At 35.7% G+C, this 27,317-nt stretch overlaps 1 protein-coding gene across 3 annotated transcripts; it reads right to left on the reverse strand.

Annotated features, from left to right (window-relative positions):
• Positions 1 to 649: 649 nt before the first annotated feature.
• Positions 650 to 26,424, reverse strand: dmtf1 (cyclin D binding myb like transcription factor 1). 3 transcript variants are annotated; one of them, XM_088924260.1, is made up of 18 exons: positions 26,347 to 26,424; positions 23,969 to 24,084; positions 23,101 to 23,223; positions 22,692 to 22,786; positions 21,298 to 21,406; positions 20,185 to 20,261; positions 17,709 to 17,866; positions 16,997 to 17,029; positions 14,926 to 15,035; positions 14,297 to 14,525; positions 13,477 to 13,628; positions 12,811 to 13,020; positions 11,717 to 11,802; positions 7,734 to 7,892; positions 6,772 to 7,152; positions 5,084 to 5,231; positions 4,495 to 4,585; positions 650 to 2,899 (listed from the first exon to the last, which is right to left on the reverse strand). In XM_088924260.1, the coding sequence occupies exons 2-17, from the start codon at positions 24,075 to 24,077 to the stop codon at positions 4,497 to 4,499; spliced, it is 2,268 nt and encodes a 755-aa protein (XP_088780386.1). In that variant the 5' UTR covers positions 24,078 to 24,084; positions 26,347 to 26,424; the 3' UTR covers positions 650 to 2,899; positions 4,495 to 4,496. The 3 variants fall into 3 exon arrangements, with proteins under 3 accessions (XP_088780386.1, XP_088780385.1, XP_088780387.1); XM_088924259.1 differs by having other exon boundaries at positions 650 to 4,585; XM_088924261.1 differs by lacking the exon at positions 12,811 to 13,020 and having other exon boundaries at positions 650 to 4,585.
• Between the last annotated feature and the right edge of the window lie 893 nt (positions 26,425 to 27,317).

Consider the following 27,317-nt stretch of genomic DNA (forward strand, 5'->3'; position numbering starts at 1 on the left):
AGAAGAAAATTATCACTAACAAATCATTCAATAGTATGATGTATGTATCATATATTGTAAAATGATGTGGCTGGTTGCAATTCACAACTATAAGAAGTTACTGCCAAATGGAAAAAAATGACAGTCCTGACACCATCTTGAGGATGAGCAATTACTAAAAATCAAATAAGCTAAGACATGATTTTAATTAATCATTAATTCAAAACAATTTGGAGGTGTAGAAATAAAAACTTGATATTTCTCTTAAACTACCACACAACTAACACAGGAAATACCTAAAGCTAACATTTTTTAATTACTATTTACATTAGGAGTGAGTTCTGTAATTCCAACACAATACATCCCACCTTTGTTATTTAATCCCTAACACTGGCTATCCTCATGCACCAGAGGTGGGCATTCAGTAAATCTTTATCAGGGTAAATTGCTTCCAATAATCATCCACTGGTGTTACCTCTAAATGGATTGTGCAAGGAGACAAACTGGTCTAAAAATACAAAAATAAACAGAAGACATACTACAGTATGCTAAAATTAAAAAGGACCCCCCCCCCACACACACACAGTCCATTTCCATTTAACCTTTAAAGATTCGTCAATGTTCCCTGACTCCACAAGACAAAAATAAAGCAGCTCACACAAGACTCAAAGTGTTGTATAAAGTCTCATTTAATAAATAAACACGACAAAACATAAAAGACAACTTCTTTGATAAATAAATGCACTTGTCTACACGGACATTTGGAAGTAGCTGACAAAATCCTGTAACTACCAAGACAGGACCAGTGCAAAATCTGAATACCCGATAAGGTACATACTGTATTAACCATTAAGGAACACATTCAAGAAATGCAGTTTTAACTAGTTATGTTCTACCTAAATTAAAAATAAATCCAAAATGTGGTAGTTACTTAGAAACTGAACATGTTTGTTAACTGTAGGGCAGTTTAAATACTTCACTTAATCCACACCTGATATTTTAAAGAATGCTTTTATTTTTAGACTTCTCAAACTTTTTGACTTGTGACAAACAAGTACATATATCAGGCATTCTGCATGAAAACATTGGTTTCTATTTAACTCTAAATACAAATCTGTATTTTTAATATATTTAAGGCCAAATGGACTTCATCTGACATCTGACAAATTTCTGTTTTTTAAGAATTTTGAAAAACATTTGTTGAGAACCCAACATTTGTCAAAATTGGCACATTACCGTGATTATTAATATCTGCATTTGGGTGTAACAGACTGGAAAAGGCTAAACAGACAGGTATGAGTGGGGATGCAAGTTGTACCATCCAAGCAGTTAAAAAAACAAATGTAACTGTTTCATATTCATTGCTCAACAGCAGCACCTACTGCCCAGTAAGAACAGTGGACACTTTTCAGACTGTGCTTAGTCCTGCCAGACAAAACACTAGCAGCTTCCACTAAATTGTGTAAATAAAAAGATTTTGAAGATATAATCACCTAACCTTACCCACTTTCAAGCTACATTAATAAGGCTGAGATGGAATTTAGAATTCCAATCCAGGGCAGAATCAGATCTAAGCACCTTACAAATGGTTATTGTATTGCATATTATTGTATTGGAGCAGCCAATTACACATAACCCTGTTTAAGTTTTTCATTTGAGATACAAGAAAGTTTTTCCACTGACTCTGAAAATCAATACCCATTGTATTTCATAACCAAAAACCAATTTAAACTGAAATAACTTTTTGTCTGCTTTTTAACAACTTAAAAAACAGTTAAAACCAAACTAAATTAATATATATGTCCTACAATGTAAGCAATAGAAAACTAAATGAATTCAGTTGATGGGGAAATGACAGATCTCAAACAGGTCATATCTTTTTGGCTAGGGTCTAAGACTCAAATCATGGTCAGCTTAATGTTAATGTGTTGTTTTTTCAGCTCTCAGTTACACAGCTGTTATAATCATTTAATAAACAGCATGACTGTAAAATAAATTTCTCACTAGGCTGGTGATTCATAGGTCACTCTACCTTATGTGAGTATGCTGGGTAAACACCAATAGATAACCATTAAAGAAATCCTACATATGTCTAAGAAAATAATTAGATTAATTGTTTGACTACTCAGAACAAAACAAAACTTAAGATATCCCTGTTTTACAACATGAGTATATCAGGCACAGCACTGATGGCTGTAATGCAAACTGACTGAAGGTCAATGTAGAAGCCAACGATCCCCATATTAAAAGGAGTGACTAGGTTAATAAAGATATGAATGAAATAAATATTTTCGGTTTTGCAAACGTTTCACTACAGTCTTCTTTCACATGGGGAAAACTCTCTAAAGTCTATTATTAAAATCTTATTTACAAATATTGTGCCATTCTAGTACAAAAAACTCCTAGTAGTATTTTACAACCCACACTATCAAGATATGTGCAAAAATCTATGTTTAAAAGGAAAAAGGAAAAAACAACTGCAATATGCTATCACATGAAAAGACACTGAAAAGTTGCCGAACTAGAAATGACTCTCATAACTGCTATTCAAGTCTGCCCAAAGACTAAGAAAGATATTTAAAGCAGAAAGAATCAAACGTAGCAATCAAAAGCTGAAATGTGATGCCGATTACAGGAATTTTCTGGCTGGCTGGCTAATCTCATATTCACTAAGCAAAAAAAAAATGCTTAATAACCCTGCAAAGGGTAAAACACAGGTTAACCTGAAATAAAAATCTAGTAATATTAATAGTAAATAACAAAAATGTCTTGAGGCGTGTTGTGCTTTTTATCCAATAGTGTATCTGTTAGATGCTAAACCATGACTATCTTATGAAACACTAACAATAATGATTTGTTGGAACGGAAGCACAGACCTGTTCAAGGATGAGGCACACCAAACCAGCTCAACAGCATGGACCTGTTGTTGAAATCAATTTGACAATACACAGAATAATTGTTTTCTACTATTCAGTGTAAGTAACAAAAGCAATACTAATCTTGTAACTCTTAAAGGGCACCTGTGGTGGTTCTGCAAAGATACAGAAAAACACTGTGTCAGATGTGATAATACAGACTATTACACAGAGTGTCCATAATGTGATTTTCCATAAATGTGCGTAATGAAAAATACAATTCAAGAAAAAGTGCAAATGTACCGTTTTGAAATAGATCATGTCAAGCCATTTCACAAAATCAGCATAATAACACTAATCAGAGGAATGCTCCCATTCAAGACTTACACTTTTGTGACCATTTTGACAGACAAGACATTATATTTGGATGTTCCCTACTAGCTAATCTATTAATTAAAAATACGAGTATAACAAAAAAAAAATTAGTGCTGAATTTCAAATGAAATTCATGGAAGGTCTTGGGGCTTTCTGTTCCCATCTGAGTAGTCAATTAAATATTTACCCCAATTATTAGTCATACAGTGTTTTACTGTTGACTACTCAAAACATTCACTTCATTAAAGGTACAGTTTCCTGTAAAAAAACGTTTGTAGCCTGGCCTCGGAAATAATCAGACCAGCTGTGTAACTGAGAGAAAACTGCAGAGTCTCTAGGTATAGAGTTTGAGACTGCTGTAGATTAAGTCTTGCACCTATACCTTTTAAAAACAAAATAAAGAAATAATATACTGCAAACAAAGAGCAAATCATAGGATTTATCCTTATGAATGCCAGGATTTCATTAATAAATACATCAAAAGTCTGTTGCCAGGCAAATACTATCCTCACTGTAAAGATAAGCTTTGAATTGAGGAAAACAATACCAATAAAGGGGAAAATATTGCATTTCAGTGGATAAAGAAAGGGTTAATCATGTTTGTATTTTTCGTATGCTATACATACAAAATGTGAAGATCACACATATTTTCAAAATTTTAGATGTGATCATAAATAATTATGCATGAATTATAATAATTGTGTCAAAGTAATACAGCTCCAATGAAGATTATTATTGAGAAAACAAGAGAAGCTTCTGCAAAAATAAGTACTGTATTTAAACCCTTTACTTTGCTCTGGTTTAATCAATTGCATTTGTACTGTATATAATCAAAATTTTCTATTTACTATTTACTATTCATTATGCAAATGCTCACTGGAAGGATAGGAAGATAACTCCTCACCTGGAAGCAAATATTTATCATTAAATTAGTAAATATGATAGTCACACATTTAAGGACAGACTACATGTTGCAGAACCTTTTTTGTGTCACTGTGTCTTGTTAAACTGTGTTGCAAGAGGATATGAACATGTGTTAAACCTTAACAATTGCATTTATTGACTGGCTGGGATGAGAAGCAGTGTTTAAAAGCTATGTCTCCGCAACCGAAATGCCAACTTCTGCAGTGCTTTTGACAAACTGTGATCTTTACATAATAAAGATACATGTTAACCACGACAGGTACCCTTCACAGAATTAGGTCAGTCAAAATATTACAAAAATCTTAGATGTAGATAATACAGAAGACTTAAGCATATTAGAAAACTTAGTGACTTCAGACACCTTCAGTCAACTAATCCATCCATATCTTTTGAATCCACTGGATCAGGGCTAATGACATCTGTGCCTTCTCCTTGATGTTCAAGTATTGGATCTAAAAGAAAACAGAAGGCTTAAGCACATGGCTTGTTTTCTCACAACAGCAACATGAAAAGTTAATGGAATACATTTAAACAAAACATGAGTACAAAAAGCCACTTTGTGCCATACAAGTGTATTATTGACTGCACAGTGTAATACTAAAGAGGGCACTACGTGATTTATGTTTTGATTATTTTATATGACAGGAACATTGTGTTTTGCTTGACAGATAACTGGTGATGTCAGTGTCTTCTGGTATTTGCTATCAGCTTTAGTGGGAACATCTTTATATGGAGGTGTACTGAATTTCATGACTCTACAGAGCACAAAAAGCCAACTAACTTCATGAGCGCCATACAGTACACTTCCTATTACTGGGAAGACAGTGTTACAATACTGCCACAGCTACAGCAGAAGCACAGAATGAGCTTTCAAGGTACCTAAGGGACTACATTTTAATATTTAATAGTTCAACATTTTGATATTTTTTTATTATAGCCAGCATTTTCACCTGTCAGTGTTGTTAAGGGCAGCACAGAGTCACTGTCAATGTCGTCAGCAGGCTGCATAAATCCGTTAGGTGACGGGACAATAAGAACAGTTCCTTCTCCTAAAGCTGATTCACCCACTTGCTCTTCCATTGTTGGAGACCCCAGAGTCTGTGAAAACAACAAAGAAAGCAAAAATCAATTGGCAAAATGTTCTCCAGACATTTTGTACACACTTGTTGGTACATTATTTAAACACAACACATTTCTAACCATACTTCAGACAAGATTTGTGTGTGTGCTTTACACCTGGCAAATCTATAATTATTTTATAGATAATAATTTTATTTGATAATTTTATAGGTATTTCTAGATTATATTATAAAAATTAAAATTATGCCCTCCGGAGGTCCTTAATATTACATCTTTACTTGGAAGACGTTCATCCATGCTACCATGAAGTATTAAATATTTAGCATTTAAGTTGCTATTTACTGTATATTTTCTTAAAAAAGGAAAAAAGAACAATCTAACATAAGTGCGCTTCCGCAAAAAAAGAGCAACTTCCTCATAAAAAAAGAGCAACTATATTTTAGCAAGCAACAGAACTTAATAATGAATTAACAGTTATCATACTTATATTGTCCAAAGTCAGATGGCATGGTGGTGCAGTGGTTAGCATTGCTGCCTCGGTGTGGGGGCTCTGGGTTCAATTCTGGACCTGGATTGCTATCTATGTGGAGTTTGTATGATCTCTCTTAGACGTATCCAAAGTCCAAAACATACTGCAAGGATAATTGGTTTCTGGGAAAAATTGGCCCTGTTGTGTGTGTGTGGATGTCTATATTAGTGTCTGTCTGCCTTACAATGGACTAGTGTCCCATCCAGCCTGTACCATGCTTTGCACCCTTTGCTTGTTCCTGAATCCTGAATTGGAAGAATCATTAGAAAATGGATGGATGGATCAAAAGCCACTTTTCATATAGGAAGGGACCCACTCCTTCCTCTACTGAAGTGTTGACCCACCTGAAGGAGACACAGCAACCCCACTACATGGGAGAGAAGTGAGAAACAACTTTACCAGTTAAATTACGGGGGAAATTTTAGGTAGGTCAGATTTTGCAGTGGAATTTAACCAGGACACCAGGTTTAGCATCCCTATTCTTATAAACAGTGTCATATGATCTTTTAAGTATGCTACAACCTTAGTTTAATGTCTCATCTAAAGAATGGTACCTTCCTGGTCATCATAACTGGGCATCCATTTCTGTAAATTCTTGTCTTGAGGTGAGAGTAACATCCATTTGTCCAACAACACCACATTCCGCAATAGCTTGATTTTCTTCTGAGATCTGATGAGGTCAGGCTAGAATATGGTAACACTGCTAGCTGATCTGCAAATCTTTCAGGCCAGTAACACAGAGTCAAAAAAGAATGGAAATCAAAGCATAAATACCTCACTTTACAGACTAAAAACCACAGAGTTAGAGTGAGCCAGAGAAACCAAAGACTTAAATAAATATACCTCATTCAGATAATTTACCCAACACCACATCATGTTGAAATTCCTGTGCTTTTGAATGTTTGCCTTGAATCTGTTTGAAAGTTCAAAGTTCACAGCATAAATAGCTCTTGTGTTCTTGAAAAATATGAGAAAATTCCTCACTCAAATTTAAGCATTCTGATGAGAAGGTGTGACTGAGACATTTACCTGGGCTGTGTATGTGCCTGTCAGGTCTTCCTGCACCTCGTCTGCCTTGAGCCCCGTCTCTGCTATACCTTCCTGATGTTCTTCCGTATTGCTCTCCAAGTATTTCGCCCTGTGTGAACAGCTGAGCTCTGCCTGGTTTCCAACCGCTGTCTGAGAAATCTCTTTGTCAATTCCTGGCTTCTCCAGAGAGATATGAGAGCTGAAGGAGTCCACTTCAGGAGTTTCCTGAGGGTTGGCCAAGACAGACTGTTCCACAGTCAAATCTGATTGGGTTATAGATTCTGGGGAAGCAATATCATCCGAAGAAACTGCCCTGATTATGACACTGGGGTGAGACATCTGCACGGTGACGTTTTCATTTGGGTTAAGCAAACTGTCAGGCTAGGGTAAGAAACAGAAACAATATATTGTTATTTCAAGAGTTTCAGTGAATTAGGCCTTTTTCTACGACGTCACTCATTTATCACTCACTTATTTTTAGAACTCACCATCAGAGAACTAAAGAAGAAAAGGTTAAATCTTGTGTAAAACATTCCATAAAAAACTTAACAATAATAATATTATGTATAAATAGTTCAATATAAAAAGTAATAATATTGATCCATTTAGAAAAGAGCTGGGAGGAAAAAATGAGATTATTTTACTGTATAATACTGCTCAACCAACAATATAACCCATATTCAAATATTAAAAATATGTAGGTATGAAAAACCTTATAACATTTTAAATGAAAATACTGAAAACTTTTATTAATAAAATGTGGTTGGTCAAAGTAGACCAATTTACCTTGATGACTACCTTAAAGCTGAAACTCAATGTTGTTTGATTAATTAGCAAAATATTAAAAAGGTTTCATGGAATTTGTAAAGTTTGTTAAAAAAAACAACCACGTGAAACATTTTCAGAAAAGCTCATCACTGAAACACAGCGAAATATCAGAGAAGGCCAGCAAGCAAACTTACCGACAAAGCATGTACAATGATCTGCTCTGGGGATGATGGTGATGCTGCTGCAGTGAGTGTAACTGTGGGGCTGGCTGAGAGTGTTAAAGGGAGGCCTTGGTTTGATCCAGTCTGGATGAAATATGTCCCAGGAGTTCCTGTCGGCTGTAGGTGGAATGACTGAAGAAAGAAAATATAATAATCATGTACTACACAATGTGTTAGACAACAATATACTTTTTAGTTTCCACTGACTCAACTAACTATGACCCACCTTGTTTCAGTGACTTCTAAAGAGCTTTTCAGAGAACAAAAGCAGGTAAAAATCTGCTACAAATAGAAGCTGAAAGCACAGTAACTGGTCATACTAAAATCAACAATTGTAAGTAAAATGGTATAATTACCAACCAGCCACGATGGGGCGAGTCAAGAAAACATAACAACAGTTCAGAGAAAACATCAGAGATATAAGGGAAAACCCTAAAACAACAGCCAGCCAACAGCCTTGAGAGCACATAGATGAAGGTATAAAGATCCACAGTGCTCAGAAGACTAACAGCAGAATTACGCAGACTGCACTGCAGAATTTGAACATCTCATCAGCACTAACAGAAAAGACAGATTAAAAGTACGCTGAAGTACAAAGATGAGGCAGGAGAGCTTGGGAACTCTCCTAACTTTTGAATAGATGAGACCAAAATGATGGAAAGGTGAAAAGGGAACTGCAGTCCCAATTTCTCAGACTGGTAATAAATCTCAGTAACATTGTAAATTAATTGATCGTATTGCAAAAATGTACACATTTTGAATTAAGTTCATAATCCTGAACTTTGTGAAAGTACTTGTATGATTAACATATCTGCAGGCAGACGAGAAACAGGTGAGAGTGAGAGTTTGCCCAAACTGTGACCTGAAAGCAGCCCTTCCTGCTCACTAGTCACTGTAAGCAAATGAGAAACACAGTCTCCTGATAAAGTTAATTATAATGAGTGTATTTTAGTTGGTTGGCAGGTAGCTCTTTTTTTGCAAAACTTAAAAACTATCTAAGATGCATATTCCCTTGTATGTGTTTTGTTTCATTAAAATATTTACTATTAAGATAGGAAAATACACCAAAATTTCCTTGGTCTAAAGCATGTTTACAATGTAATAAGGTATTTTTTCATTGTGGTTTTAAAAGCACTCATCACTGCCGATTCATTATAACCCCGAACTGTAAAAATAGCATTGCAGTTCCCCTTTAAAGTATGAAGAAGGAAAGGAATGACAGATGCTCTAAAGACTACCACCTCATATGTGAAGGTAGTATCATAACCTGAGCATACATGACTGCCTCTGACTCAATCATTTTTATTGAACACGTGATTAACAATAATTATGTCTTCAATAAGAATTTAAGAATTAATCATTATGCTTACAAAAACAAATTTTGTTGTGTGCTTACATAGAAGAAAATGCTGCATTGTTGGGTGGTGCTTCACTGTGCAGATTGACTATTCCATATGTATCCTGACAGGCTGAAAGAACTGAACCTTTTATCCCTTGAACAGAGGAGACTACAAGGGTAGCCGATACAAGTTCTCATAATCTTCAAAAGAACTGACAAAGTCTACACACACAGAGGACATCTTTAGAATATACAGTTAAATGTGAACTAGAAGCCACAAGTAGAAACTATGTGGAAGTGCATTTAAAACTGAGAGCAGGAGGTACTTTACACAAAGGGTTGTGGGAGTATGGAACACGTTACCCAGATACTGTTGGAGCCGATACCCTGGCTTCCTTTACAAAACAGCTTGGATCAATTAGCTGGTAATGCCCCCCATCGTTTGTTATTATTCTTATCATCTTATGATAATGTTCCAAAACATATGGCCAATGTAACCATAAGGTGGGAAAATATTAGTTTGGCCAAGCCAGTCTCCAAATTTAAATCCAACAAAGCTTGCATTTACTTGCTGAAGAAAACACCAAAGTCAGAACATAAATAGGCAAGAATTGAAAGTGTTTCAGTCACAAACTTCATGCTGTTAACAAGTCTAAATGATATGCAACCAAATACTTACTTTTACATTATGAAATTTACAGTGTAGATTTCAAATATCTCTCCTAATATGATAAATGAGAAAATGTGTGTCATTCATATAAATCCCTAATACATTAAATAATATTGCTGTAAAGTAAATATAACATTGACTTTGTTGTTCCAACAACTTTTGGAGGGCAACGTAAGTAAAAGTATTGAGTATTATATCAGTATGTTAATGTAAGCCCATTAACAAAGTAATTGTTGGCTCTCCTTCATACCTTGACTATATCAATGTGTCAGTCAATTAAACCCATCACCACAACTCTACAACAGCTCTCCTAATTTAAAGAATTACATTTAGACTGAAATCAAGACATACACACTATGGATTTTAAATCTAACCTAAGAAAAAGTGCCACACAATAACATAGAAGAATATGATCATGATCACAGCTTGTTGTGGAAAACAAAATGAAGAAGGTACAGTATAATGCAATTACTGGCAAGTTACAATTAACATTGGACCAGGTAAAAAAACTGCTGCTGTCTTAGACTTACTGGCCATCAGCAAAACTAAAACACATGTAAACCTCAAAATCCTTCAATGTAGACCGCTTGGTTTATGTTCATGAACACTGCTTTTGACTGTATTCAACTGGGATATTAGTGTAAAGAAAAGGAGAATAAAGTGTAAACATTTATTTTCTTAGAAGAAATATTATTAATAGCTATTATGTATTTTTATGAGTAACATATTAGAAAGTGCTAGGGAGAAATATATCTCTGAACACCAAACTAGAAAAAAAATATTTATGACAATGGAAGTACATCTTACACAATTATTTGCTAAACAAAATGAAGGCAGGGAGTGTGCAGAGAACTGTCAACTTATTTGACTTGCTAATTTTTAGTCATCTGCAAAACCTCTGAAAATAAATGCGCCTTTATTGGGAACCTGTGTCAACATTGTGAGCTCATGCAGGCTAGAGATGTAAAAGAAATCAATTATTGTTCCATAGCTGGATCCTGAATGACTTACAGCAGCTTGCCATATACTTTACTGTAATTAAAACTTGTTGAACAGGGGCCTACTGAGTGTTTCAGCTGGTTAAAGTCCTGGCCCAAACACAGGCTGAGCTCAATGACTGCAGGTTTGATTCGGGTTCATATGACCAAGCTAACTTTTGACCGGGAATAAGCACCAGTGCATAATTGGCCAAGTGTAAGATGAAATTAATTGACCATGGCTCTCTCGGTTTTCAGAGATGTGCCTGGACATGCATGGGTGCTTGCAGGTTTGTGGTGGTGTCAGTAATGGACAACCAGTGCTGAACTGCTGGTATGGTGCTATTTTGAAAAAGTGAATGGCTTATAAGTGGATGAGGTTGAGGTAAAGTATCAGTTTACACTTCCTTATTCTCCCTTGCGTAGAGACGCAGTGTTCATTGCCATGAGCCAAAATGGGAAAAACGCACAACTGGAGATTCCAAATTGGGTGGTTATAACAAAAAGAAAATAACTGGAAATTGTAAATAAAAATAGCTCCACAGTGTTTCACAGTTAAAAAAAATATGTAAATAAACATTTGGTATAGACATTTGGCATACAAGTGTGATGTTCAGAGTTGAAATTAGTATGCCTCATGATGTGTACTATAGATTTGCTTCCAAAACCCTACACATGACAATTTCATACTGTTGGCAATTATGTATTTCCTTCCAAATTGAGTTGGATGTTCATTTATTACATTGTATACAGTTATCATAATATTCTGCAAAAAGGTTTATTTAAACCATATTTTTACTTTGCACTTATTGCTGTTTATAATGTCTGCCTTACAATAACAGAAGGTCCTGCATCTCTAACAGAAGCGGCCATGTTCACACTTTCACAGTTCTACAGTTGCGTCAGGACAGTACTACCACAAATGAGCTGGCATTTTTATACCTTCTCATATAAGCACACCAATACTTACTGGCAAGATTTCAAAAGTCTGTAGTGTTCCTGTGTTTAGTGTTATTGTCTCTGTTTCATTAGCAGCAACCGAGGTATCTGAAGAAGCTTTATAGAAAGAGACAAAAAAGAGTTTAACAACACCATCATGCTCCACCAAGATTCACATACTAACATTAAATGTTTATCCTAACAAAGTGCTAAATCAGACATACATGCAGTAAAAGCATAATATTGTAATTCATAAAAAACAAAATAGGACCTCTAAAACTCTTCAGTTAAAAGATGTTAATTGAACCATGTACAAAAATGAAGAAACAAAGAATAATAATACTTAAATTTTTCATAACAGAATAAAAATGTTCAGAGTCAAGGTGGTCATGATATTGTTTGAAAGGAGCAGGAAGATTTAAGTATAATTGACCAGAAAATAGATATTGTCCTTTTCTCTAAGACAAAGGTATCTAATGAAAACTAAGAAGTCGACCAATTATTTTTAGCCACAAAGAAGACTTCAAAATTCCAGTGAAATGAAAGGTACAATATTTGCATTGTAGCTTGAGTGATTGAGGTCAACACCGTGATGTACAAAGAAAGAACTTTTAATGCCCCTTTAAAGTACAGAAAGGGCTATTTCTTAAGCAAACCGGTCACTTAAAAATAAAGAAAAGTAGTGCAGGACAGTCTTTTTAGCCATCAGTCAGTTCTGGCGTGAACACACACAGTTCACTGCGTTTCCTTAAGATCCCCTTTGGTCCACAAGCAACTATACACTTCCCCCCTCTCCTCCTGAAGATATAAACAGCCCTACCCCCAGGGTGCCTCCCTGCCAAATCCCAGGCAAGGAAATGGCAACTGCTACAGTATCAAATCAGATGAAAAAATGCATGCTAAGGTGTAAATGACAACGGACAGTTTTGTGATCTTTATTTCAGATCACATAATCACAAACCCCATTTAGGTTTGCAAGCGTTACTGCAGTTCCCTCCCCAAATCATCTGATTAGTCACATGCAGATAAATTTCACGTGTGAAACTCTAGATACAGAGGCACAAGCCTGAACATCATTTTTAAACCCAAACCGCTAGAATTGTATCCGCAACAAACCAAACCTACAGACATGAGTGATCTGCACAGGAATCTGCACTGGTATCTGCAGGGCTGTCATGGGGTTTGGAGGGACTGTGTTGTTCTCCTCCAGGCGAGCCACTCGGATCTGAACCTGCTGGACTGGAGAAGGGGAGGAACTGCCTGTGCGTGATCCCACTCCAAATTTACTGTATGGCTGCTGGTTTTCCACCAGATCCTGAAGTCCTTTGAGAAGCACTTGGAGGAAATTTGAAAAATGAGTCGATTCAATGTGATTCGTTTTATAGGCAACAGCATCATATTTTCTTTCTTTTTTACTTGCATTTACAGCTACATTCTCTCTGCAAGCAAAATTTCAACAAATCACCTACATGATTGCTTTAGGGTGTAATGAATCTAAAAAATTTGATGATGCTCAAATGTATGAAACATGATTACGTGATCGTCTGTTCTGCCTTCAGGATTTGTTAATTCTGAAATCAGGAACAAGGGAAATGAAACCAGCTCTTAGCTCACAGCAAAGAAAATAAAAGTAGGGTCAATATTAGCAGCACCAAGCTTAATGACAAAGCACAGGCTCAGTCAGTCAAACTGCATAACAAAATTCAACAATACATAATGCAATGCACACCCTACAACATGTTGCAGTTTTGTGCACATTCTTGCTTTCATAATTCAGAGGAACAACCATACCAGGGAAGGGGAGCTCCTTGTGGTTGGAGACTTGTCTTTTAATCGTCCACCATTTACTGCGCAGCCACTGAGGGGAGCGAACACTGCTCCAGCCCCCTGCCAAGATATCCCAGTTGATGTCATTTTCATCAGCCACCCCCAGTTCCGTAATCCTGAAAACAAATATGCCATTAACATCCTTTCCTTGGGAGCAGTACGATATCCCCTTAATCACTGGGGATATGTTCCTAAACTGTTGGTGGATAAAGAAAAATGCATACTGTATACTAGGAAAAATCTCTTATCCTATAAATCATACATCATGAGTGTACCTAATATACAGTGCAAATCAACAAATATACCAAATAACTAAAGGACATGACAGAAAATAAATATGGTACTGCATAGTTATCTACTATATAAATATTATAAAAATGAACATAACAGCACTCAATAACTGTAAAGGTATGTGGTTTATCTTCAGGAAGATGTGAAGTTTTTGTGCTCTCTTAACCACTTTTTTCCTTTTCCCTGCGTTTTCAGTGTTTTCACACAGGAAAAGTTTTCAAACACTAAAGTAGAGAGCAAAAAAAAAAATAAGTGACCTCTGAGAATGTTCTAGAAGTATGGCTCTTTGGCCAGGCTTGGTCTTACACTGCGTGTATGCAAAACCACAGATGAGGAGGAAGGAATGTACGCAGCATAATCCATAAAGCATCTTCTAAGAAAAACAAATGGCTTCCTTATTACAGGTTCTGCAATTCTATTCTGGATCAAGTGGAAATTATCATTGTATAATTTATTTAACCATACGAAATGACAAAAATGTTGGCTAGTGTACCGTTTTACTAAATTCATGTCATCCTCCTTTGTCCATTCTGTGCCACCACTCTGCTTCCAGTTGAGGTAGTTCAGCCACTTGGAGCGACACTGTTTCTCAGAGCGTGTACCCACCAGCTCTGCCACAGCGGCCCAGGAGACCCCCTGGGTAACAGTGTGACCTGGCTCTGTGCCCGTGAGCTCATGGACCACCTCCGCCAACCTGTGCTCCTCTTCTTCTGTCCACTTGCCTAAGGCCAAAAAACAAATACCCTGTTTTTTGGTGGATGTGGACGTTATGAGATCCCTGAACAGCTGAGGGCTTTAATATCTCATTTTCTTGCCTTCCACACACGGTATCAAGTCATCTCTGATGATCAGCATGAAATCCACTAATTTCCTCATGCACACACACACAAAAGTATTGTCTTGTAAGTGGATTTACAGTGATCTCAGCACTGATATGAGAAAGCAATTACTCAGAGAATGAAGCGTTTTAGCACACTGTGTTGTGTTGGCAGATTTAGAGGGAGCTTTAATTCTTGGATCAGGATGGGCAGAATGTGCTAAACATGTGCTTGATATTTTCTAGGATGTACATTTTTTCAATCTGAAAGACTGAGTTTCTTTCAGTCTGAATAGAGGACTTACCTGTATTGCAGGTATCTTTCATCAACCTACATCTGTCCTTTACAGATGATGCACTTCTTCCAAGAGCTGCACCAATGGTAGCCCAGTCATTACCATGTTTATCTCTTAGTCTGCATATACACACACAAAAAAATGTGGCAGTACTGATAGAACAGTAGAACAGATTTATTTTTTTACACTGACTTACAATATCAAATACTACTTTGGCCCTGAACCTCAGTATAAATTTTGCACATTTTTTTTAATTGAACTAGATTACTAACATAAATAATGTATTAATTCTATATTAGCTTAAGGAATCAATTATAAAACTCCACTACATGTTAAACGAATGTAAAATCTACATTTCTTACGTCATATACTAAATTAAAAAAAAGTCTAAATTCAAGCGAGGCTGTATAAAAACCTTTTTTTAAACTGTAAACGAGCATTATGAGCAAAAAGATGGCAAAAAGTCTCAAAGACTAAATTATCATTTTGGATACACACTGACTCAGAGTTTCATATGAATTTGCCTGCTTATTTCTTGTTACACATTTCTTTGAATTGATGTTCAAAGCAATACATATTTCACTACGGTGTACACCAAAGAAGAAATAGACAACATGTCTCAGACTAAGAGAAGAGACTAAATCCTATATTAAATTGTATTAGCATGGAAAAAAACAAACGTGTTACAGGTGTAAAAAAAATACTTAAGACAAAGTCCAAGACCTGATGGTATTCTAACAGCTCTACTTAAGGAAACCAAGAGATGCCTCTGAAGTTATTCAAAGACTTATATTACTTATTGACTGGAAAAATACTAATGTAGTGTACTTTTGTCCAATGTACTGTACTGTACTACAACAGAAAGTACAGATGAGGTGTGACTGCTCAGACTGGGGTGATGTAATGAGACACATACCAAAAAGATGTGTATTAGGACCACTGCCTTGCATAATTTATATCAATAATACAGACTCTGATATAGTTAGTGTACTACTCAAGTTCACAGGACCTGGCAAAAGATAAGTGCCGGGTGTTAAATGCAGGCCGCCCAAACATTAATTTTATATAGGAACAAGTAATAGGTTCATTCCATGCTGAAAAGAGAAGAAAGAAAACACAACTTTTCAGCTGTGGAGCCTTTGCAGCCTACGCATGCTGATGCAGCTACCCACCTGAATTAATTTTATATATATATATGTAAGATGGTGAAACACGAAACTTAAAGAAGCCATCTATGAAAAAGATTAAAGTTTTTATGCCGACACATCTTCTAGACACACTACAAAAGAATGTTTGCTGATCTGGAATCAGTAAATGGTGACCAGATGCATTCCAGTGCATAAAGGAATATCCTACTTTTACAGGCTAAAAGAACTGCACATTGTGTGTTGAACAGAGAAGATTATGAGAAGCTAAGTTTCACACATTTAAAATCTTCAAAGTCAACTCATTGTACTTTTTTTAGATGCAACAGGTAAATACCAAACAGAAGTAACCAAGGGAACTGTATTTAATCCCGAGAACAGGAGGAACGGTTTTTATACAAAGTTTTATAAGAATCTGGAACAAGCTGCAGAGCCATGTTGTTGAAGCTGATACACTAGTGTCTTTCGTGAAATAGCACATTGGATCAATTAGCTATGAGCAACCGAAGAAGACAGACTGAACAAATGGCCTCTTCCATTTTTCCATTCTTATGGTCTCTCTAAAGGTTACTAGTTGTTTAAGATCACTTTATTGGCCATATACAATTTCTTGCATTAGGAATTTATCTTTTCGCATACCCCAACTTGCTCTCCATGAGACACACAGGCACACAGACGAGGAGAGAGAAGCTTGGGATCAGAGGGCAGGGTCAGCCATTTATAAGGCGCCCCTGGAGTAGCTGGGGTTAAAGGCCAATCTCAGGGGCCCAACGGAGAAGGATTCCTCTGCCGGCCGCAGGATTTGAACCGGCAACCTTCCAGCCAAAGGCGCAGATCCTTAGCCACAGTGCCAACGCTCCGCCCGTTTTTTTAAGTTTAGCTGCTGTTGTCATACAGTTTACTATAAATTTTAACAAACAGATTTCAATACTTACTCTTTTAGCCTATCAATTTCTTCTGGGGTATACCTGTGTAACAATAATAAGAAGGGCATTACAATCACATAAAAAAGCTAAATTCTTTTTACCTAATTTATCTAGAATTAGGTATCTATTGTCCCTTTCTTTGCATCTTACAGAGAATTATTTTTATTTTTTCTGCTAATTGCTCTAACAATATGTTAACTAGCATATTCAGATTAAAGATATATTTATTTCAACAGGAATATATTCTTACCGTATATATATCTGATTCCAAGGCTGTATGTTTATCAGCCGATATCAGATATAAGTTATCATATAAACATCAACTATTTATCAGCAGGAGATAAACATTATTTAAAAAGTCACAGGTAAAAAAAAACACATAAACAATGCAGGAAAAACATGACACATCAAAGCTACAATCTGTGTTAATGAAATGGTCATACATTGCTGTTTGAAGGCTTTACAATATAATATGAATATTCATAGAATGGTTTAAATGACACAGGGGAATTATCCTCCTAACAGGGATGGCAATGAACATCCAGAAGTTAGTCCAACAGAGCCATTTCACTCCATTCCAAACAGTGTAAAACTTAAAGGCCTTAAAGCCTTGCCACACTCAGCCATGAGCCACAGGACAAAGACAAAACTGGACTGGAAGCTTCAGCTGATCTCAAGAGTTTACTGACTTTAGGTGGAGTACCTTTAAAAATTCACCTACTTTCCAACATGGTTCCTGTTATCATACATGCGCAGCACTCGTCTATAAACAGCAAAGAGTGGACGGTTGAGACCCCAGGCAATGCTCCTGTAGAAGTCCTTCCTCTCGTCCTTAGACATCTCAAAGATAATCTCTGTGGGGTCCTGGATTCCCCGATTCTAGAAATAAAGGTGAGAAATGTGAGAGGTTATGGGCAAACTTGTAAAATTATATTCATTGGTTGTAAGTAAATGATAATATTTACCGAAGTTCAATGCAGAAATCCTGCTTTAGGGACACAGTATATTTCTTAAAAATATGAAGACAAACATTAAACCAGCTCACCCCAAAGTTTTTCTATGACTTAAGATAATGAACTATATACAGTATCTTTGTAAAAATCTAGAAACAGACTCACATGGTCAGAGTGCTTATATATATACAGTATATCCCATGATCCTTTCCTGTGTGTGGTTCTGCTTGTAACTTACAATGCTAATGTTCTGTCTTCTAGATTTTATTATGATATTTTTTGCTATGTAACTTCAGCACTGTTAATTTCTATTGTTGGGCTGTATAAAGGCATCAGCTGATAATATTTTGACTGTGTGGCAAATTTGGGTTGTTAAGCAAGTGGCATAATTTCTATTTTGCATTATTTATAAGGTATTAGTTAAGCACCTATGGTTATGGTCTTTGAAAAGTGACTTTGAGAACAAAAAACACAATTTTTCCATTGCACGTCTTGATTACCTTACACCACACCTGCATTTGAGAAAAAAATGTTAAACAATAGCATTGTGGTACATCTAACACAGGAAATAACGGTGGAAACAAAGAGAAAAACAAAGGGAAATTGATTATTAGGTAAATTACACAAAGTAATATATTTTGAGTAAAAGATAAATGTTACCTAATACAATGACATTATGATATCATAATGACATTATACAATGGGACTCAGACTAATCACAAAGCACCACACAAGCACATGGGGCCTGTTTAGGTACATCAATAATGCTGTACGATTTTAAATATGTAGTGAGAATTATGGCTTGTTGGAAGAAAATCTTACATTTCAAAAGCATAGAAATCAATGTGTTTTTAAAATAAAGGCTCATCCCATTGGTAAATGACAAGCCCTTTGTATTTCACTGTGGGTAACTTAGAGGGTATTCATGAAATTAGTAGTGTTGGCAACAGAAATGGTTGCGAAAGACCCAGATTCTCCAAAACCATTAAGCTCATAAACTTAAATTCCCTACATTTCATATAACCAGGAATGTTTGTAACCTTGCAGAAATGGTAGTGTAAAATGCACTTCAGCACAAAAAGATCTGTAGATCTAGAAGATGTGTAGCTGCTTGGAAACCACAAGTGAGGATGGGCACAAAATAAAAAAAGCTATTCTGCTTCAACAGAAATGAAGCAATGGGATGATCAAACCCAGGTCAAGTTTCATTTGACAGATATGTCTAGAAATAATCAGCATTAGTTCTAACGTCAACTGGAGAGCAGTAAATTAGTTAAGCATGGGGAGTGACCAATACAACTATGGTCCTGTATCTCAGCCAATGGTGATGGGGATTTACAGCAAATCAGGAATGCCTTGACTAACAACAGATACAGGCAGGTGTATAACCACCATGACTTTTTTCAGCAACAGATCATGTTGGGCAGATTAATCACTCTACATGACCATAACCCCAAGTGTACAATTAATATGGTGAAAAAACATTTGGAATGTGAAGGGGATAATGGAACATTAACAAAGATGAGATGGTGTATATAAAGTCTTGATTTATATAAATTTTAAGTAACCATGCATTAGTCTTTTCATATTGACTGTAACAGTTGAGCTCATCCTAAGGTTGTCATCTGTTCTGTATTATAAGAGACATTTCTTATCTGCCTGTCCCTTATTGAATCAATTTTGTCCCATATTTCCAGATCTTAAATATATTAATTTGTGGCATGCCTAACAGACTCATTAAACAACTCTAACATTAACAGTAACAGTGCTATTTTAGTGGTATAAAATTCTAGCCAACAGTTTTGTGAAGACTTTTCTTAGTACAATCTGCTGTATACTCTCAAACCATGGAGAAATCTTTCATCTTCAGCAGCAAAATTAATTTTCAGAAATATGAAACCAACATATGCCCAGGAAAATCCAAAAAATTAAAAGGCTGTGTTGCTAAAAACATTTGTGGAAAGAGCTAAAAAGTGAGCTTAAGATTCACACAAATTTGAGCTGTAAAGATTTCTGTGTAGAGTTACAAAATTCCATGCAGTAAATACTGTACTGCTATTTTACTTTTTTTCCTTCTCTATAATAATGTTGAATTGTAATGCAGTGCCCCTTACAGTAATCTAAACTGAAGATTCGAATGACTGAAATACATTGCTGTATTTTTAAAATGGTGTTGGCAACTCTTGATCATACAGCTCTAATTATACACTGTGTGACAGACACACAATCTCCACACACATTCACCTTTAAATATTGATCAATGTTGCTCATGAGGATGTCTATCTCTTCTTTGGACCACATCCCCTGCTTCCATTTATGACCTAAACAAATATAATTGGAAATGTTTTAGCTCAGGCCTAGGTCATTGAATTATATAATTATATATTATGTAAAAATAACTTTCAAAGCAGTATCCTTAGTATCCTTGTGTATGTTTGAATAAGGCTTCTTTATTCTCCAAAGTTAACAGACACTTCCAAATTTCAACTAAATTGAAAAACTGTAAATATGCATACATAAGCACAAACATCTTTTCAAGATGTTCTACCTGAAACGTGACATCCAATTTAGTTTGTTTCCTGCAAATAACTGTACACTTTTGCAGATACAGTAAAACATTTTACATCTTTAATATTTCAACCAAGAAAACCATGACATTTTCAAGAAAAGTGGCATGAACACTAAAGAAAAAACATGACCTTCACTAACCATGCAGCTGTTTTTATTAAAACCCCTAAAAAAACAACAGTTGATACCAGAAATGTTTCTGCTAAAGATGACTTGGACCACTACAGGGCACCTGAAATATTTGATTATATATTTAGTTCCACTTGCAATATTCAGGAATCATTAACAGAAAAGTATAAGCAATTATCATATTAAATGCCTGGGTGAATTGCAGTCAAAAAGATGACTATTGTACTGTGAATTTTAAAATTAGCAGCAAATATACAGTATGTCTAGCAGTTGAAGAAAAATTTAAATATAAGTGATTAAAGGCTATTTGTCTGTTTTAAAAACATTTTGTTTAATGGTAAAATATATAAATCTAGACTATGATATGCTAAGTAATGAAAGAAAGAATGATGTTTCTTGTGGAAAAAATACAGCCTTCTGCATAAGTCTCCAGGGTAGTACGCAGACAAATATATTCACTATTATCTGGGCTGTTACATTTTGTTCTACATTTTGTTTCCTGTATTTTTAAAACATTTGTTCATTCTAGGTTTAATGCTGTTTACCAAATGCAAAGTACTGTCTGGAATGTCACCTATTCTTCATTTCATAGTGGATGCATTTGTCCTTAATTTGTCACATCACAATAGAGCACAAATGTCCATTTTAAAAAAAGTATACCTTTATTCACAAGGGAATCCTTATCTTCTTTTGTAGTGAACCAGGCTTGGCTGACTGGAGACATATCGTCGTTCTTTTGGGGAGACAGTGACCCATCATTCTGGAGAATCTGCATGTCAGAATTATGTAAACCAAGTGAAATGTTAATAATATAAAAATACCACAATCAACGTAATGTAATGAAATAAAAAAACAGAATCATTACATGAACATCTCCTGTACTTTTTCCTGAACATTCAAACAGCTTCATCAGTACATAGATGTGACATACAGTACCACAGACAATGAGTGCCTCAGTAAAAGGTCTTTTGAGCAAGAGTCTCCACTCTGACAATAGGGACAATAGTTGGTTCGAAACTTTTTTTCAACCCGAACGACTGAAATCAGACAAGCACATGTGGCTTCACAATCTTCATGAGTGTTCCACTTGAAGATACCATACCTTGGTTTCTAACACTTTTCTATTTGTAGCTTAATTATCTGTGAAAACGTACATTCTAAAACACTGGTCCAATCATTCTGCTACCCCCGACACACAGCCATTGCATTATCATATTTCTCAGCAAAATTTAAAAATCTGCAAGTTTCAAACAATGGGCACTGCTTGAATGTTTAAACAGTTCTCGCCTTGTTTGATCATCTCACTGAGGTCATTAAGCTAGCCTTTATGAGGACAGGGCATAGGCAAACTATGGTCAAGGCAGGATAAACAGAACAGTAAAGAGGGAGGAATCAGAGCAGAATAAGGAAGAGAAAACTCTGGAAGCACACCAAGAGAGAATCCTCCTTCAATAGTCCAAGAGACCACAATCTGTCCATGTAATTTGATCTCTGAGAGTAGAGAGCTTTAAGGTTTAAGAAAGGGACATGTTGTCTTATATATGTTAAAATTAATGATTTTCTAGTTATGGAATCCACAGATTAAAGACATATCTCCATTGATCAGCGGTGCACTGCGTGGAATAAGGAAATAGGTTTCCAATCATCTAGCACATCTTTCCTATTTTACCCTTTACATCATCTCACTCTGTTTTCCCTGATTTTGAGGTGCAGGGTATAATCAATGTTAACATTGATAAATGTGCTTACACAGTTGGCTAGTGTCAAGAACAATTTTCGTATAAAATACTATACTATGTTATACTATAAAAATGCAACAGTAAAAATCATTTATCTATTCAATAGCAATTTCAATATTACAATATTGGTAATGAAGAGAATCATGTGGATTTCAGCAAAAAGGATCTCACTACTCAGGTTTCTTATGAGAAATGCTAAAGAATTTCTGACAAATACATAAATGTAATTTTAAATTGATATAAGTTGTCCCGTGAAGGCGTTTGTCAATATAATAGTTATAACGTAAAAATGAGAAGGAGTATTTGGATTTGTACCTGAATCTGTGCCACAGCCCCTTCACTGATGTCAGTCTCTGTCATTTCAGTGGTGGCTGTCATGGTCACCTCAAAACTCTCATCATTCTCTGAAACTTAAGATCATCAAAGGCTAATCAGCAGTTTTCAAAGAAAACTTATGCATTGAATAGAAAACCAATGATCTAGAGGAAACAACAGACACAAGGAAGCTGCCATACATAAACTAAAAACTCTCAAGAGGGCATTTGAATATTAAAACAAATATTATATTATAAAATCTAAACCAATTTCATGTATTTTAATATTTTATACGCTTGTAGCTATCCAAGATGCATTTGGATTCAAAATGTAAAATAGTTTGCAAACTTAGAGTAACTGTAACTGAGATGAACCACAGTAAGAAAACCAATCCTAAAAAGTGTCTTACTGGGAAGTGTAACAACAGAAATCCGTGGTGTGGATCCAGGCAGATGCTGGTCATCTTCTGTGGACAAGCGTAGTCTCTTGTGAGAAGGTTCTAAGCTTTCATCTGCCCCTAAGTCTTCAGTATCTGTAAATGGAGTTGCAGATGAGACCAAACACAAAAGAACATAAGAAAAGCAACAAATGACAGGAAGCATTCAGCTAAGTGATGAAAGGATCTTCTCCAACTATTTAATGAAGGAAGACAGAATACCAGCTTATGCATGGATCAATAGCTTGTTCTACAATCTTGAAATGCTGTGTATAAAAAATTGCTTCCCAAGTTCAGTTTTAAATGGATTTACTGTAAATCTATACACTATATAATGTACTATCAGATTAAGCTTCCATCAGGCAACACATCGCTTTCCTAATTTTCATAATAAAAGAACGACTGGCATCTGTTATCTGTACAGGCGCAGTGTTCTCTCTTCAGGATCCCACCTGGATTTACCACTTATATGATTAGTGTTGTAGATGTATATGCATACACAATTTGTAAAGCAAACTCATCTTTCATATAAAGAACAGGTCATCCAAGTGTTACATATGTATACATAACAGAATTGTTTTAAACATTTTTAAAGAGTGAAGTGAAGACAGTGTTCCCAGTGCATTGAGAACTAATAAAAAATGACAATTTCATTCTTTTGGAACACATAAGCTACTGTGTCACTGCAATGTCCTTTTGCAATTTTCTCAACAATCCATGCCAACATGAGTAATTGTAATTTGTTTTGCTCTAAAGGTTGACCATTTGGGCTTTACCATCTGTAATATTTTTTTCTCCCAGTGTTACCAGACAATCTGGCCCAGTTTACAGATTAACTCACCATTCTGTGGGCAGTGAAGTATGATGCTCCCATCGGTGTCCTGAGTTAATGTCACTGAGCTTACGGTTTCCAAAGTCACTGTGCCTGACTCATCCTCAATTGTGTTCATACTCAGCCTAAAATAAAACAAGGTTTATTTGATCATTTTCTGACTGTTCATTTAAGAAGCAACAACACTCACTGACCGGCAATAGTGATTTTGATTAAATGGACAGAGCCCAGTATGTGATTCCCCTATCATCATCGCTTAACATAGTCAGATATTTACTGTATCATTAGAACTTACTTCTAAAGTGACTTACTCTTTATATGGGGAAAAAAAAATTAAATCATATTTATTGTGGCTAGTACACATTTAAGGCAATGATATGTATTAACTGAACAAAAGATACAGCTACTCAAGGCTCAAGTCTACTGCATAGTGCTTTTTTTATTTACAATCAATCATTGCATGGTGTTTTTATAAAAGTGTTCTCCAGTTACCCCAAAAAAATGAATGAGTTTTCCACTTAAACTTCAAATTGCAACTTTAGAATGAAGAATATTGAGTAAATGATTCAAAATACCAACTTAAAAAGATACAAAACACAGTGACACCTACTGTACTATACATCTTTACTTTCACACAAATAATTGCCTTCTGCAGTAGAGATGACATACAGTATCTAATTTATCCACAATTTAGAGATCCACTTTATCGACTACAACACACTGCTCTCTAAATGTAATGCTGTATTCTAATAGACTAACTTTCAAACCACATACTATTTTAATGGATAAGCTATTGCACATGTACCCCTACATATGTCCAGTTAAACCAATTTAAAAAATACAAAAGTCATATATTGGATATTTCAGTCACATATTCAGATAAATAATGCTTGTTTAACACAACAGCTATGTAATACTGAACAAGCAAGATGTCATACATATGCATAAGCTTACCCTAAAGTGTATAAAGTTGAATCACATTCAGAATGCATAGGATCCCATTTCACAAAGTACACTTTTTTGCCTCATTCCTTTAGCAAGTTGAGGAAATAGGTACCTCAACACCCCACCCTTGATTTACTTTAGCTTTTGTGATGTGATTCTTTAAACTGGAGACAACCCTGCTTACATTTAGGGTGTTTCAAGAAAGAACCTAATTCCAGCAACATTAGACGAAGAAGAAGTGTATTTTTGGTTAGAAAAAAATTAAAATTCTGTATCTCAAGGTTTAAGATTTGGCCTTGTCCCTCTTATTCCTTCCCACAGTCCCTGGGGTCTTTCATCTTTTTTATTATATTCTGCATTCTTCTAATATATTCTCCTGCATAAAACAAGGTTTTACCAACTTTGAATATAACCAATAAAAAGCATTTTATTCACTAATTGTATTTGTTAAAAAGTATTTAATGAGAGGAAAGATTCCCCTGCCACAGTATAGTATACGGAGCGAAAGAGAACATTTAGTCTTTTTTTTATACACTACACAAAAGATAAAGACCATGGTGCTTTGCATGAAAAGTTAGTGGAAATATTTAAGCTTCTTTATTGAAAGTTGGTGGAAATATTTAACCTTCTTTATTGTTTTGGAGTAGGGGAATGAACGTGTATTGAGGTATAAATTAAGTTCTGTATTTCAAAATAAACAAAAATAGCTCCAATAACAAAACAGGGAAACACTATAATGAATGAAATGAATATGAATTAAAATTAGAATTAGATACACTTTCTTTAGTCTGTAGTTCTCCTTGAAGCCAAACTAGTAGTGTTTCTTGCTGGCACTTTTGGTAACCAAGAATGTAAATCAAGTTAAATTTTGGAGAAGCAAGACATATGGAAATACACAGATCATTAAACCACGTCTGTTGCACAATAGTTTAAAATTACAAGTTATATATTTTATTACGTTATCACAAAACGAATCAGACGGTCAAAAACAAATACAATGATCGTTTTTCTCCTACTGATCTGCAAATATCTCTAGCCTTCAACCTTTATCATGCTTTAGATCTGCAACTAGATCTGAAAATGATACAATAACCGAACTGAAGGTTATCCTGCATCTTCACGTGGATTTGAAGATTAACTACTAAATTACCTAAGCATGTTATAAACATATCTTGAACACTTCTAATAAAACATACACAAACAAAAAGCCTTTTCCGATTTCTAGTCGCCATGTTCAAAATTTCTACAAATGTAAGAGGAAAAATATCAGACGCCATATTCATCTTGAGGCTTTAGATACTGTTCTCTAGGTGAGAAGCGTCAGTAGTTATATTTCATATTTTGAACTGCATTTGCCAAGCTTTTAGTTTCCCCGGGGTTCACCGTTTCCACTGTGTGTCCCCATGGAGACGCTGAAATTTTGGTTTGATTTTGTTACTTACTTCCTGTTTTGGGTCCGGGCACTTTGGAGAGACCAGGATGAAGAGTTTAAATACCAGGATGGAGGAATACAAGAGCCCTCTTTAACAGCCAGCGGAAATGACAAGACGCCATGGTTTAGTCACTTCCTCTTGAAGGGAATTGTTGTTAGTGGGTGTGCATGAAGTTGTCCAGCAATAATATCAAGGCATTTTTTTCTTTTTTTATATACAAAAATTTAAAACAATTAAAAAATCACGAGGAATAACCCCATCAAACCACATCCTTTTCACAATGCATCACTTCGTGTTAATTTTCTTTTCGTTTTTTTAAGATCGTGCTTATTTCATTTTGAGTTTTGTGAGCATGTGCTTTTGTCTCTGTGGCGCTGGAACTCTCATGGTCCGTATCTGTTTATGATTAACAGCCTCGGTGTGTGTCAAGACGATATTCTCAATCTCCTGACTCCTTTTGGAGCTTCTGTAGTGGTAGTGGGGCTCCTTCCCCAGATGCTATGAGATCGGAAAGGTCAGAAGTCAGAATGACTCCCCCTCAGGATAGGAGATGGTCTATTGCGGTGATTACTGACTAGATACGCACCTGGGTACAACAGCAGCATTGAGTTGTACCCTCAAGTTGTCAATTTTGAGTCCAAAGGCTTATTCAATATACTATTCCATCCCCTTATATGTAACTGATATAATTTAATTTCTACACATACAGTATGGATTATGTTTTAGATTTAGTTTACGTTAAGGGATGGCATGGTGGCACTGTGGTTAGCATTGCTGCCTTGTAGTGTTGGGGTCCTGGCTTCAATTCCATACCTGGGGAGCTATATGTGTGGAGCTTGTATGTTCTTCCAGTGTTTGTGTGGGTTTCCTTGGATTCTGGGATACTGACCCTGGTGTGACTGTGTGGGTTTATGTCTGTGTCCCCTGTGGTGGAGTGGTATTCCATCCATGGTGTATCCAGCCTTGTGCCTGTTTCTTGT

The sequence above is a fragment of the Atractosteus spatula genome, chromosome 8 (assembly GCF_055471065.1).
Source record: "Atractosteus spatula isolate fAtrSpa1 chromosome 8, fAtrSpa1.hap1, whole genome shotgun sequence".
NCBI lineage: Eukaryota > Metazoa > Chordata > Actinopteri > Semionotiformes > Lepisosteidae > Atractosteus > Atractosteus spatula.

Coding starts and splice junctions, on each gene's coding strand:
- dmtf1 (XM_088924260.1), bottom strand. CDS start 24,077: ATGAACACAATTGAGGATGAGTCAGGCACAGTGACTTTGGAAACCGTA. Junction 13,629..14,296: donor GACATGAATTTAGTAAAACG/GTACACTAGCCA, acceptor ATTTGTTTTCAG/GATTACGGAACTGGGGGTGG. Junction 7,893..11,716: donor AGACTTTTGAAATCTTGCCA/GTAAGTATTGGT, acceptor TTCTTTCTTCAG/TCATTCCACCTACAGCCGAC.